General features: G+C 38.3%; 2 protein-coding genes across 2 annotated transcripts in view; both read right to left on the reverse strand.

Moving 5' to 3' along the window:
• LOC138043746 (myoferlin-like) overlaps positions 1-13,030 on the reverse strand; it is a 63,742-nt gene extending 50,712 nt beyond the window's left edge. The window contains exons 1-4 of the mRNA XM_068890160.1: positions 12,714-13,030; positions 4,896-5,160; positions 1,018-1,073; positions 373-467 (exon numbers count right to left, since the gene is read on the reverse strand). Coding sequence (XP_068746261.1) covers positions 373-467; positions 1,018-1,073; positions 4,896-4,986 — 242 coding nt within the window. The 5' untranslated portion in view covers positions 4,987-5,160; positions 12,714-13,030. The remainder of the gene's footprint in view (positions 1-372; positions 468-1,017; positions 1,074-4,895; positions 5,161-12,713) is intronic.
• A 1,299-nt stretch (positions 13,031-14,329) lies between these two features.
• LOC138043754 (NHL repeat-containing protein 2-like) overlaps positions 14,330-15,000 on the reverse strand; it is a 14,826-nt gene continuing 14,155 nt past the window's right edge. Inside the window, exon 10 of the mRNA XM_068890171.1 lies at positions 14,330-15,000. This exon is cut by the window's right edge and continues 687 nt beyond it. The gene's annotated coding sequence lies outside the window, so the exon portion shown is untranslated.

Genomic DNA, 15,000 nt, shown 5'->3' on the forward strand with positions numbered 1-15,000 from the left:
AAAATTAAGAAAAATAGGGGTCACCGCGTTAATTTCTGCGCTATAAGCGTTAGAAGCTCCATGATGGCTCTTATTTACAACCATATGCTGTTGCTATGGTAACAGGTGATGACGCCACGTGAATATGTTTTGGTTCACTGATGATCGAGCTAGTAACTGTTACCAAGAAATTGTAAGAAAAAATATTATTTTGTTTTATTGAATCCCTCAAATGTCAAAGTGCTAGAAAACCTAAAAACTATTGTGAGTCATTCCTTAGGCTGGATTTCTATCCTTGACATCCTTGGATCTCGACAAGAACTTTAAAATAGCCTTTCTGGAAATTATGGAAGAAGATGAATAGAAAAGGGAAAAAAAAAGTGGAGTACGTACTTTCTCATTATTTTTAGTTTTTCATAGTCTTTAACTTCAACCGCCAGCATGTCATCGGCGCTCAATGGCTTTCCTGAAAGGTCCCATTGTAAATCCTGTAATGACAACCCATCGCATGCTCAGTACTAGTTACAGCACAAATACCGAAACTACGCATTTACATGGAACCACTTTTTTTCAAAGGTGGATAGCGCAATCCATCAGTTTGATCACCCTCTCACGTTTAGGTACCTTTAAAATCAAATATGTTATACACTGGACGGTGATTGATCCAGAGGACATTGCTCCATCATTCCAAGTACGGTGCCAAAACGATACCTTCTTAGAATTAACTCACAACAAATGAAAACTGAAATCAAAGATCATATTTGTGGAGACTGATCAAGGTGACCTTATTTCAAACCTGTCCAGAGTTTTAACATAATGTCACGGATGTCACGCTCGAGTCCCTCAATAACCAAACGGGCGCCATTTTGGTGTTCCAATTTAATCTTCCACGAACCGAACTCAATTTGGCAAACTATAGTTTCCGTTAAAAGAAGGCCGCTGAACGCGAGAGTGAAAACTAAGAATTTGGAAGAGAATTTTTCTATGTTACTGGAAAAAAACCGAAACAATTTACTTTTCTAGCAACAAGTGATTTACCTGGTTCCACACCGGATCCAAGGTGTCTTTTTGAACTTCGGTTTTCTGTTCATTTCCTGTAAACAATATCAATACATAAGATGAAATAAAACACTTTGAAAGTAACATTCTTTTTAAAGAACGGTTATCAAAGGGTGCCAATAGTAATAAATGTTCAATTGAGAAATCGCCATGCAAATAAATTATTAGATATTAGGACGAGTATCGAAAGAGACTGAAGTACTTAGTAATAGAGTGTTTTCACGTGACCTCATGACGGCCATTTTGGTGTACCCAACTAATCCTCCCGGAATTGAGCTCTACTATCATGCACACGTTTCCTTTTGTTTCGGTGGAAAAACGAGGTTAATTGAGCAGTAGGCAATTTTGAGCTCTACGGAATTGAGCTCTACTATCATGCAAACGTTTTCTTTTGTTTCGGTGGAAAAACGAGGTTAATGATCACGCGAATGAAAAGACTCTACATGAAGCAACGAGAACTTAAAAATAAATCACAGAAGATGAGACTCAGTGCAAGAGAACAGAATATGTTGAGAATTCAAAAGAAATGCATTGTGACAACGTTCACTTCATTTAAATCTAAGCCACGCTTGTTGTGGCATGTTCCGTATGCGAATCCTAGCCATGGGGAGGAAGTAATTTGTGAAAAAATGTACCGTCTATACACGTTTGCATGAATCCACTTTCGTCGTAATTTAAATGATACTTTGCTGTTTACCATGAAACACTCTTCAGTTGTTCGTTCAAATTTAAGATAGGTTTCGATTTTTAATTGGGCTTCGTGTAGTGATGATTACAGAATTTAATTTTTGTCAATTTTTGCATTCCTTTTCGTCCTTCGGGTGGTGCCTCGCGTGACGGCTAACTACGAAGGTCTCTACGTTTAAAATTGTTCATCGTTGGGCGCGCCGTTACTATATTAGTTAACGAGCCAACTTTCCCCCGGCTGCTTAAAGTTTCCTTAGCGCTAACTCGCGTCAATACTATGACAACCATAGTGATTTATGAATTGCCCTAATTTCGCCCCTCAGCCTATTCGCCCAAAATGATAGTCTAAGTTTGCACGGAAAGGTAAATGTGTTCGTCCAGACTATTGTTTTAAGACGATTTAGAAAGCAATTCTTTGATTGCACTTAACGTCACGGCGGCCAACTTGGTGGAAAGAACGATAGAGAAGAAGTCTTTTGGGAATTTGACTGTTATCCTTTAAACCTTAAGCTACATTTTTCCTATTGATTTGGCAACAACATGGCCGTCTTATCACGAGAGTGTAATCAAAGAATACACTATAGGAACAGTGTGCAACTATCTACACAAACACAATAAACCGGCCAAGATTACGTGTCACGTATTCTAATCGAAATAGTTTAACTTCACGGAAAGATACGCTGGTCTGTACATGCATATGGATAAAATTAAACTTCGTTTGCTCCTAGTTCTGTCAGATATTTCGTATATAGGGTGAACGATTTTTTCAGCTCGGGCGAACTGACACTGGGGGAAACGACCTTCCTCCATGGTTAGCTACCGTCAGTATTCGAGTAACTCTGCCATTGTGTTTATTGGCTGCAGAAACAATGACTTTCTTTGTTCTGTGGTCGGAGATTTAATATATGAAAAAAATAGAAGGTCATGTTATAAAATATTGAATATCTGTATTGGCAAGATATTATATAATCCGATTTCGAGAAGCAAGTGAACGATCATAACATTTCCCTAACGAAGATTTTTCTTCCTAAGTTTGAAAGCAATGTTTCCTTGTTTAATATAATCACCACAGACACGAGCAATTTTTCACTGCATGCCTTAACTACTTTGCATATTAGACAACGCAAAATCATGACCCAGTGTCTCGGGCAAGTTGACTGACAAACAAATCCTCCTTATGACGCCTCTAGAATGTTTACTTAATTTATTAAAAACAAATTTTATTGGTGACGATGCACTGAAAACACATCAAAGACACGTTTTAGCTTGTTTTCATAGATAGAACTAAAAATATTTACTACTCAGCTATCAATACAACATAGCGGTTCCAGAACTCACAGTTGTGTGGATCAAGTGGCCAAGTGATTAAACTTAGTGACAAGTTTGTAGGCATTTAGAAAGTGCCATATTTGACGACAAGGGCTTGAAGAAAAGACCACATGAAAGGGTTTTGTGGAACGAGATGGCCAACTTGAAAATAGGCAAAGGTTTTATAGGAAGCGATGACTGTCGGATGGATTTTTGTGGTTTTGTTTTTTCTCGGTTCCTTAGTTTACCTAATATGGCAATAAGAAAATTGGAAATTATTTTCAGTAACGGAATCACGGAAACTGACGGCCAAATTAAATTGACGATGTCTCATGATCATATTCTGATATACCTGCTTGTCAAAAATCGACAATTTTAGCTTATCCCTGCATTTGTCATTTTAACGGTCAGGAAAGCAACAAATTTTCGCAAAACAAAATATATCAGTAGCACTTCATCTGCATATTTTTCGGTGGTTTTATTACTTTTTTTAACGCAATCTCGTAGCAAAAAAAACAGAAAGCAAACATAAAAGCGATGACTGTCGGATGGATTTTTGTGGTTTTGTTTTTGTCGGTTCCTTTACCTGATATGGTAATAAGAAAATTGGAAATTATTTTCAGTAACGGAATCACGGGATCTGACGGCCGGATTAAATTGACGAGGTCTCACGATCATCTTCTGATATAACTGCTTGTCAAAAATCGACAATTTTAGCTTATCCCTGCATTTGTCATTTTCACGGTCAGGAAACCGACAAGTTTTCACAAAACTAAATATAGCACTTCATCTGCATATTTTTCGGTGGTTTTATTACTTTTTTTTAACGCAATCTCGTAGCAAAAAAACAGAAAGCAAGCATACGCTTGTACATCTCCTATCCATTTTCTCCTTGTTCCAAACGTACAATTATAGTTAAAGATAACAACGAATGAATAGAAACGCCCCCAAAAAATCTGCATTAGCATAGACGCTATACTTAAAAGGGAGGAGAGAGTTTTTGCCTAGGAAATGAAGCGAAGCTACCAGAAGCTCTTTCTAAATCCGCCCGTACAATATCTTCTATTTCTGTACAATGTTCAAACGGAGAGGATAATGCACTATGCAGTTATTCTACAAAAAAATAAGTAAAAATATTCTGTTCGCAAACATGAACTATCGAAATATTTTGCTAATCAATTTCATCGTGAATTGAAGCCTAACAAATTCTTAAACGGCCATTATATGCCCTCTATCAACTGAAGAAATGTTATTCATTTTATATTCTGACATCATCAGCTAGCTACCTATAAACTTATTAGAAAAGTCTTCTCCGTTTTTCTGAGCGAGACTTTTTTTTTACAAGCGAATGAACAACCGTCAGCTATTCATGCTATAGCAGGACTGCTTATGATTTGATATTGAAGCTCTGTGATTGTAATTCAAAGAAGTAAATGCATCGTTGACTTTAAAGCAATTATAAACTGTAAACAGATTTTAAAAGAAGTCGAACCGGTATCTTGGAACTGAAAATGTAAGATTTTATTTCTTTTCCATTCTAATGAGCTTGAAAGAAAACAGACGACCGACATAACTTCATAAAGAGAAATAAAGTTTCACATATTGGATCCCCAAAGCTTTACTTGAAAGTTCTGCATACTAATTAGTGGTAATAACGCCTTCCCCTTACAAAATATAGCCAGCTAATGCTCCAAAACAATAGTTTTTGACAGTTACTTAGCTTTAAACTGTACAGTTTTGTTTTACCAAGCTAAATTCAACTGCAAAGTTAACTTCACTGGAAAAGTTAACTGACAAAACCAATGTGAAAGTAAAGGCGTAACTCGCAAACGGAGCCTTTTAAGATAAACCGACACACATACCTTGGAACTTGATTATTACGAAAGGATCAGACTTTCCAAACGTATCAACGTCCGGTAGACTGGAAGCCGTTTGGACGGTAACTTTCAACATCTTGGGGCCGTTCGAACAACTCCAATCCGTCTAAACAAGCATTCTTCCTCTCGACGTTTCGCTACAATTGCCCATGCAACAGAATGAAGATCGCAAATGTCACGGTCCACTCCGCTTTATTGCCTCACACCCATTCAGGACTATTCTGCATATTAATCAGCGTTCTGCAAAGATCTTTAAAGACAAATAACCAAACACAATGAGATTCTTTGCATAAACAAGGCCGTGATATTCAATAGCTCACAATTGAAACATTTTCTTCATAATTAGCGCACCTTTTCGTGCGAGTAAGACAAACGTTAAATTCGCAAGTCCGAAATTCTAAAAAAATGTATGTTTGATATTTGTTTTGTTAGAAAACAAATTTCTATCGCCTTAAATTTTCGATTCCGAATACGGTGTGGTATTTAGTTTGGTGCTCATAATGAAATCAAGTCTTACTGCATTAAAACTCTTTAAAGAATGCAAAAGTTAAATGGCAATATATACTGATTTTCTTAATCAAAGTATTTGGCGAAGGATTTTAATTCAACCTTGATTGCCTTTGGTCCCTTGATATTTCATGCCAGGCGTACCCGAGCGTCGCATTTTAATCTGACTGACGATTTTTATTTGAAAATATTGACCAGACCTGAAACCAGAGTACGTTGTTACATGTGTTGTTGGCTTTTCAACTTTTACTCAATGGTGCAAAGAAAATTTCTAAAATGGTGAACCACCGTAGTGGTAAGATTTTCTTGAAAAGGTTCATTTGTTTAACATTTCGGCTGAACGAGTTGATTGAGTTTTCGATCTCACAAGCCTCTTGAGTGTGAAAAGGTTATGAAAACAACATTAGGATTGATGAGACCTTACTTGTGATCAAATGGTTGTAATTAATGGAACGAGCAAGGGTTACCCAATAGCTCATTTCCGTATCGCTGTTCTGTTTGTTTTAGTTTAAAAGCGAGTTTTGGTTCGAAACCATTGAAAGTGAAAATGAGTCAGGCTGTAAACCACGACTCACTAATTAGGGGCCGTAGAGTACGTTTGAAAGTGTGGGGGCCAGATCGAGATAGACTAATTATTGAGTTAGGATTTCGAGTTGGATTTCGAGTTGGATTTTCGAGTTAGATTTTCGAGTTGGATTTTCGAGTTGGTCAGTGCAAAATACAGATTGCAGACCAGGAACCAGTTGTTCAACCCCCGATTAACGCTAAACTCAGGTTAAAAATTAACAAAAGAGTTTTATTCTCTACTCCCAAATGCTGTTCAAGGCTGATATTCGGTAAAACTTTACATTAAAAGAAGTCAATCTTGAAAAGCAAAAATTAGCAAAGGAAACTTTCACCAAAACGTTGAAAACATGAAACAAAAGTTTACGCTAATCCTGGATTAAGTTAATCGGCTTTCGAACAACCGGGCCCACGGGTAGAATGCAGACCATTTAAGCAATAGACCACAAGTTTCTATGGTTTATAGGCTGATAAACCACGCGGGATGTTGGTAGAACACGGGAAGAATTCGTAAATCACGAGCCGCGGGCGAGTGATTTACGAATTCTTCGAATGTTCTTCCAACATCCCAAGTGGTTTATCATGCCTATAAACCATAGAAACCTGTGGTCTATTGCTTTCATATAATAATCCAGAAGACGCGCGATTTTTCCATGAGTTTACTGGCACAATAAAACATAGCTGACTGACCAATAAAAGCACCCGCATTGATTTGGTTATTAGGGAGTTTAAGCATGCAAGTTTTTGAGACGCGGACGGCAACCGGAAGTGGGCTGTTTTCCATTTTAACTTCCACCTTTATACTGATAAGTATCTTTTCTCCATTAGGAACGATTAGCATAAAAATCCGTGCGACACCACTGTCCTGGCACGCGAGATGTTCTCTTCCGGTTGCCGTCCGCGTCTCAAAAACGCACGTGCTTAAACTCCCTAATTTATATAAAAGGTTATAATGTAACTGTTGAAAAAGCCCAAACCCTTTAGAAGTGCTAACCTTAGGACTAATTAGGCGAAAAATATATTGAGGCTTAACTGTTTGGGCTTTTCCAACCATTATAACCTTGCTCTGCATTTTATCCCTGGTCTGCAGTTTACACTGACCAACTCGAAAATCCAACTCCAAGATCCAACTCGAAATCCTAACTCGGAACATGGGCAACCTTGGCCAGATCTAGGTATATGTGCACAGGGAGCAGAGGAGTCCTGATTTGACCATTTTTCCAGTTAAATTAACCGTAAAATTGCAGCGTGAATCGATCTTGTTGATTTGAATCACCGTACGTGATCAAACTACATACAAACGATCGTGTTACACTGAGGTTGAATCCTATCAGCGAAACGAAAGTAATGACTGTAGGCTTGTTACTAGTGGTGACTAACAGTCTCGGCACTTCGTGTCTCGTACGGTCTGCTCCCTGTAATATGTGCGAGTGGTGTGAATTACCAAGTCTTTGATCAAGCCAAAAACAACACCGTAAGAAAAAGTGGGGGGGGCTATAGCCCCCTCCCCCCTCCCCCAGCCCCTGCCTCACCGCGGTCCCCGCACCTTGATCCAAAATTCGAAAATAAGCCATTGGCTGCGCAGCTTACCATACGTTCTCTAGACTTTACAACTGGACCCTCGTTTGAATATCGAGATATTGGGGGTACCAGTCAAGCGAAAATTGCATCAGTAAATATCTTAAGGATCCTATACAGACAAAGGAAATTTATGTGATATCACCGCTGTTGCATGATCATGAATTCTTTCGTCCTTCTGGTGGAATGTTCCTTTCAGTCTAATATTTTTCCTTCTTATAATGTGAATGCAGTCACGTGATAAGACGGCCATGTTGGTGCCAAAACAATAGCACAACAACTTTATTTGTAGTTCTACAGCATTAATTACAGAAAAATGTCGCTCAAGTTTTGCATAATTTCAGAGTCAAATATCGCTATTGTTCTTGGAAGACCTTAGACAGCAATGACTAGAACCAAGGTTGTTGACCAGCGGTTTTCGTTAAAACAATGGTTTGCCAGGGATGCTCAGTCTTGCGGGCTCAGAAAACCTAGTTGTGGTTATTTTCATTGTTCTTTCCACCAACATGGCCGCCGTGACGTCAGGTGTAACTCCATAATAGGCCATTTTCGATATATTAAATATTCAGCTTGAAAGTGAGGCAATGAGGACAAAGACAATAGAAACACGTGGGAATTAATGTGAAAAATATTTACATATCATCCACTTTCCTTTGTCTTTGTCCTCACTCAACCTCGTTCCCAGGGTCCTCTCTCTCCCTGGGAACGAGGTTGGTCCTCACTGACTCGCTATCAAGCTGAATTTTAATATATCGAAAAAGGCCTATTTATCCCGATTTTTTGTCGCCGATGAAAAATTTTGAACAATTTCATATTCGAGAACAAACCAAAACAGAGGCTGGTAAATAATCCTTTTTTATACGTACCGAGTAGTCAGTTGGTGGAATGCCTGACCCTGAGACACCACTTTATACACTAGCTTTCGGGCTTTAAAAGAAAACCTGAAAGGCCATGTTTTCTTAGAACCGAATATCATTATGATCATTCGATTTAACTGAAATGCTCTCAGTTATTTAATCTCTTCAAATGACAAATCAAACTTTCTAACGTAACGGCTACTGCTTCTGCCTCGAGACCACTTAGGGCGCGTTCGATTGACCGTATTCCGGAATAGGAATACATGGAATAGAAGTTAGAAATCCTTCGTTTTTACGGAGATTCACATTAAAATTATCAAGCACTTGCTGAAATGCTATTTTAAGCATATATTATTATCCTTGTTGCTTCAAAAGCGCCAGACATACCGTTTTAAATCACCACTCGGCTTATTCTTATTCTGGAATTCGGTCAATCGAACGCATCCTTAATTTGGTGAGCTTTGTTGATGTCCAATTTTAGCTCCTCAAAAGGAACTCCCATTGAAACATCGTCGCCTATTAGGGTTCGCTCATTCCCTCCCCTGACGTTCTGTTTAACACAGATTTATAGCGCCGACGTGATTCAAGGACAGGAATCAAGCTGGAGCGAGCTGCAACTGTAACCTGTTTAAAAGGGCTATGTCACGTTATTTTAGGGTGTTTAGGGGAAATCTTTAGTTAATCACGAGTTTAAAATTCGAAAATGGTAACGTGGAATTCCTTTAGTGATGAAATTATCGTTACGTCACAAACAAGATGATTCTGAGCAAAAACGACCTTTATCCAGGCGATTTGTAGTAAACTTGAAAAACGTCGAGCCGACTCGGTTTTTTTGGACCAAATGCAATCTGTTTCAATCTAGTCCATCCATGCTTCTCTTTCCTTTTGTTGTATTTCTTTTATGTTGTTCAACGGTTTTTGGGGTCTTATGCTCATGCATACAGACCCCTAAGTCATGAGCAGATCCTTTGAGGACGAGAACACAAGTGACAGTCCGGCTCGTAGACTGGGTACTAGTAATTGCGAGTCATTGTTTTCAAGTGTCAGCCATTCCTTCTAGCGTTCGTCGTTGGTATATAAATCTGCGGTCATTTTCCCTGTTTTGGGAAAATTTTGAAGAGCTTGCCGTCGCAAATTAGTTGTAATTGTTCAAGGTAAGTTATTTCTGTTTCAAAATTGATCTGTCGTGCTGTTTCAGATTGGTTTCCTTTCTTTCATTTCGAAAATTAACTACACTTATACTTTTCCTTGGCTTGTTTGTTTTTTGTTATTTCATCCAGGTGACGTCGCTGAGTGGAATTTCCTTGGCGATATCGATACGGGAGTTGTTTACTCACGCAAGCCAACATATCTAGACTCGGCTTGTGTTTAGTGTGGTTTGAACTGAAGCTAAGACGCTTTCGCAACCCCACATTTGGCTTGAAATCCGGTGTGCGTTGCACCACATACCTCATAAGTATCTCACAAGCTATCACAAACCAGTATTTATCGGCTTGAAATGTCGGTGTGGGTTACACCCCTAACTGAAAGAGTTATTGTACTCTAAAAAATACTTGCATTGAATAAGAGTTTTGCACTCTCAAAGAATAGTATTTGTTGTCTGCTACTAGCCGCCAGCATGGGAACAACAATCGAACAATACCGGTCAAGGATCGGCTCTCACAACAATTTTGTGAAAGCCAAGGATGCATTTTCACGTGTGCGAGGGCGATTTTGGAATACGATGCTTATGATGTTTTGCTTAAATGTGTTTTACTTGCCAACATTAAAACAAGTTGTTGTACATTACAAGTCGTGTATAATGAGGTAATGTTTTGGTTTACCCAAATGATGTGCTACAATGTTTACATGCCATTGCTTATAAGGCAAGCAAATGATGTGGAGGAAATTCCAGGTCCTACAATATTTGATATCATTGATCCAACAACCACTGTGTCCGCTGACTCTAGTCAAGGAAGTGAAACAATCTTTGGTGTGAATGCTGGTAAAGTAATGTGTAGCAATGTCACTTACTGCTATTATATACCATCAAATACAAGATATTAGTTTGTGGACTAATTCTACTTTGAACAATATTTTGGTTATTAGAAATAATCTATACAGTTCTATAAGATGTTCTGTGCGAAGAAATGACTATTTGCTGTTAACTGATCCAGACATGGTTTCAATATTTGATAAAGTGTATTCATTACAATATAGTGTATTAATGCCATTAGTTAACAAACAACAATTGTAATTTCGTTGAGAGTTTGAAAATACTTCTAGAAGTGAATTTCTAAGAGACATATATGGACCAATGTTTGATGTCATGAACAAACTTCCAGTAAATGACTCACTATATTGTAATGAATACACTTTATCAAATATTGAAACCATGTCTGGAACATCAGTTAACAGCAAATAGTCATTTGTTCGCACAGAACATGTTATAGAACTGTATAGATTATTACCAATAACCAAAATATTGTTCAAAGTAGAATTAGTCCACACACTAGTATCTTGTATTTGGTGGTATATCATAGCAGTATGTGACATTGCTACATATTGCTTACCAGCATTCACACCAAAGATTGCTTCATTTCCTTGACTAGAGTCAGCGGACACAGTGGTTGTTGGATCAATGATATCAAATATTGTAGGACCTGGATTTTCCTCCACATCATCACCTGTATTTTTAGGTATTGCTAATGCTGTGTGTACCATCAATGTTTATTACTGCTACTCCAGTAGATGCTGCTAGTAACACTGTTGGATTCTCAGGATTCATTGGAGCATGTCTATAGGTTTTTACTACAGTGTGGTAAATTGTTTTAATCAAATGGCTTTTCCCAGCACCACCACCTCCAGTTATAAACAAATAAACTGGTTCAACATTGTGACTTCAGGCTGTTGAGGTTTTCATTTTATTTCTAGTCCATGAAAGCACCCTGTTGTAAGCTTTGGGTTGCATTTTTTATTATGTAATGATATACATGTAACTGATTGACGTTATTTGTCATCAGAATTTCTCTTGGCTGTTTATACATTGTTATTGCTGATGGACTGCGATTTCCAGTAGTTTGGGGATTTGCACCAAGCTCTGAGGGTACTTGTTCATTGAACACCTCATCTAGTGATGATTCATCTTAGAATTCTAGTTGAATTTCAGCATTCTTTTGATCATTTATAAGATCATATGAATGTATGACAGTGCCATGCTTGTTTCTTAGCCAATCTAGTGCTTCTGTTACTAGTAAATAGCTGATATTAGAGATGATGTAGCGTGCAGCAAGAGTTGCCTAACTGTGCAAATGGCAATAAGAGAAAGTTTAGCGGCAAGTCATTGATGTAAAATTCTGAACAGGTCCTGAAATTTGAAGCATACTTAAGGAACCCATTTCACTGCTGCATTGTTATGGCAAATTTTCAACCAATCGCGCATGGTAAAAGTGAGACCGCAGTACCAAATTCTGTAAAGGCTGAATGGAGTTAAACTAAGCATTAGACCCCAAGTACGCATTGCGGACCTATTTTTTAAAGTGGTTATTGCAATGTTTCCTTCTACCTTTTGGACTTTTTGGGCCTTTCGCGTGGTATGAAATTACAACTTTTTGCGTGACGTACCTCCTTTAAGGAAAACCGACCTTTAAGTGATCTCTGTGAAAATTCTTCATATTTTCACTTTCCAAAACATAACGAAAACAATCGAAATGATTGCCACAGGAAATGCAGCCAGTTCTGGCTACGTTTTGGTAAAATAACTCTTCAGTAAGAAGTAAATAAAGAATTGAGTGGTTCCTTGACAATATAATATTGTCAATTGAGTGATCACGAGGGTTCAGATTCCAAATCGCGTGGTTGAATTATCGTTCATGACATCGTACAATTAGACTACAGAGCTAGCAAAAAACAAACAAATAAATTGACAACAACGAGGAAAACAAACCACGCAAACAAAGAAATGAAATCAATAGATGCTACGTTGTAGCACTTCAAACAGGGACAGGAAATTTCCAATCTCATCACGTGGGTTTCACATTTTTCCGCGATGTTCTGAACTGTTTTCAAGTTGTTTCGCTCAATACAACCAGCTTAATTCCTGGGCAATTGACTCATATATTTGTTACTAGCGAAAGGAGTCTGGGAAATGATCACAATAATGCGAATTCAAATTTTCCGGCGACGATCTCCTTCTTGTCGACCGACCCTTATTTGCTCCGATTCGCTCAAATCTCGGAGAAAACGTGTCTGATACATTCGCATATGGATAGTTTTCTGAGTAACACTTTTTTACCTACCAATTAATAATTCAAAGTACCTTCTTGTTATGATTCCAAAATGCAAGGCTAGCCAAAACCTGTTTTGTTTCAGAAGGATCCCAGTGAACTAACCGTCACTTCAGCTTGTGACAATCTCTACCAATGTGTCATTGGTCGAAGTCCACTTTTAGTATGCTTTAAAGAAATCAGTTTGAGAGACTTATCGTTAGCAACCACCTTCCTAAAGCAAGAAACTTAAGAAAATGGCAAGCTGTTCCAGATTAATCAGGCAAATCTGCTTTATGTTCCGAGGGCCAAAATGACATGCATTGATTGGATCATTATACTTTGCTGAGTAACCGAGTACGACTTCCGCAATAAGACCTCGCATTGCTATCCGTACACGAATACCAGTGATCCGTACTCCAATACACACTGGTAATCGTGTACGGATAGCAATGCGAGGTCTTATTGCGGAAGTCGTACTCGGTTACTCAAGAAAGTATAATGATCCCATTGATTTGCAAATAGCCTTAGGAACTGCCACTTTTTTTCTCAGTTTCAGTTTTCAATTGTCAATTTAAAATTTGATCTCGTGGAGAGAGGCGAGAAACAGAACACTTAACGTCGTTTATAACCAATCAGTCTGTATTAAAGTTAAATGAATGTTGACTTCCCTATAATAATAATAATACTTTATTATCTATATAGCGCACTCTCCAAATTGCCCAAATGCGCTTTACATACATCAGTTTAAAAAAAAAATTTAAAACCTATTATACATACATCCGTTCAAAAAGTCTAAAACCTGTTATACATATCTAATTAACACCTAAATATGAGAATATATATAACATAAAAAATTAATAATATGCTAATTTAAAGAGATGTGTCTTGAGTTTCCGCTTAAAAATTGCAATACTAGGACTACACTTGATGTCCATAGGTAGTTTGTTCCACAAACAAGGAGCGCTAACCGAAAAAGCCCTGGACCCATAAGATTTGGTACTATATGATGGCTGGCAGAAAAGTAACTTGTCGGCAGATCTAAGATCTCTCCTTGGAACATATGGTACGAGCAACTGACTTAGGTACATTGGTGCTAGACCATTAACAATCTTGTACGTAAACAATAAATCAAATTACAACAGTCTCGAAAACCCTTGCTCATAACCCATCGATGATGTGATCTGTCCCTTTTCAGCAAATTTCGCTCTCGTGGCGTAGGTAATATTTCAAAGGCTTGCGGCGTCCCCTCCCCCCTCCCGCGGGGAAGATCTTAGACAGCAATGACCAGAACTAGGTTGCTGACCAGCGATTTTCGTTAAAATAATGGTTTGCTGGGGGTGCTCATTCTCGCGGGCTCAGAATACCTTGTTGTGGTCATTGTTATTTAAGGTTTTTCCTCCCGCGGTGTCTAAGGCAATGCAAGCATGCGCAAAAACAGTCATAAAGCAAGTGGAGTTCCGACGGTTATGGATTAGTTTTTGCCTCAATCTGGAGTTGGGAATTCCACTGCCATCTTAGTTTACTATGGAGTGAGGAATTTCTGTGGTCACGACAAGGGAGTCACGGGGACTTTTAACTCTAAGATTCGCGCTGCGTGTCTCGGAGTTGGCCACGCCGTGATATTGGAAGAGCGAGCATAACTGGTTTTCACAGTCAAGTAACCAAGTTTTCATTATGTACACAATTTATTGTGAACCATTTGATATTAACGTTCCTAAAAAAAACACACCCAAAGCTAACAAGCAGATGACAATTTAGGCATGAGATTAATATCTTTAGCAGCAGTTATACTGTGTCACGAACTGCAGATCATTTTGTTGAATCTCGTTTGTTGTTCGTAACACGTGAAATTCATCCGAAAACTTTCAGAGGTTTTGAGAAATGGCCGCATACCAGAACTGAAATGTCACGTCAAACACAATGGAAACCCTTAGTTTTTGACTACTGATCCGTTTTCGTAAGTAAGCCTTGTTTCCGTTTCTCAAAGCCCGAAAATATTTCGATGTTGTCTCAAAAAGGGAATTTTAAGGAAAAAGGACACGTCCCTAAGCCAAGGGAATAGCGGGGTATTGAATCTAGAGGCCTCTTTTCATAAAACGTTTTTCAATGTACTTTTTCTTCATCATTTTGATTTCAGAGGCATCTGTCGAACAATTAGCAAGCAATAAAAGTTCCTCGTGGCAACGATACCGTGATATCGTGAGTTTCGGCACAAATTCCACTGCAAGAACGCTTAGTACCACTCCCTCTCGAGTACCAACGACGCCTGTCATTTTTTTTACATTTTGTGGTGAAAAAAGGATAGAAAAGTAGAGCCAAACGAGGTCGAAAACTCCC

The sequence above is a fragment of the Montipora capricornis genome, chromosome 3 (assembly GCF_036669925.1).
Source record: "Montipora capricornis isolate CH-2021 chromosome 3, ASM3666992v2, whole genome shotgun sequence".
NCBI classification, from domain to species: Eukaryota; Metazoa; Cnidaria; class Anthozoa; order Scleractinia; family Acroporidae; genus Montipora; species Montipora capricornis.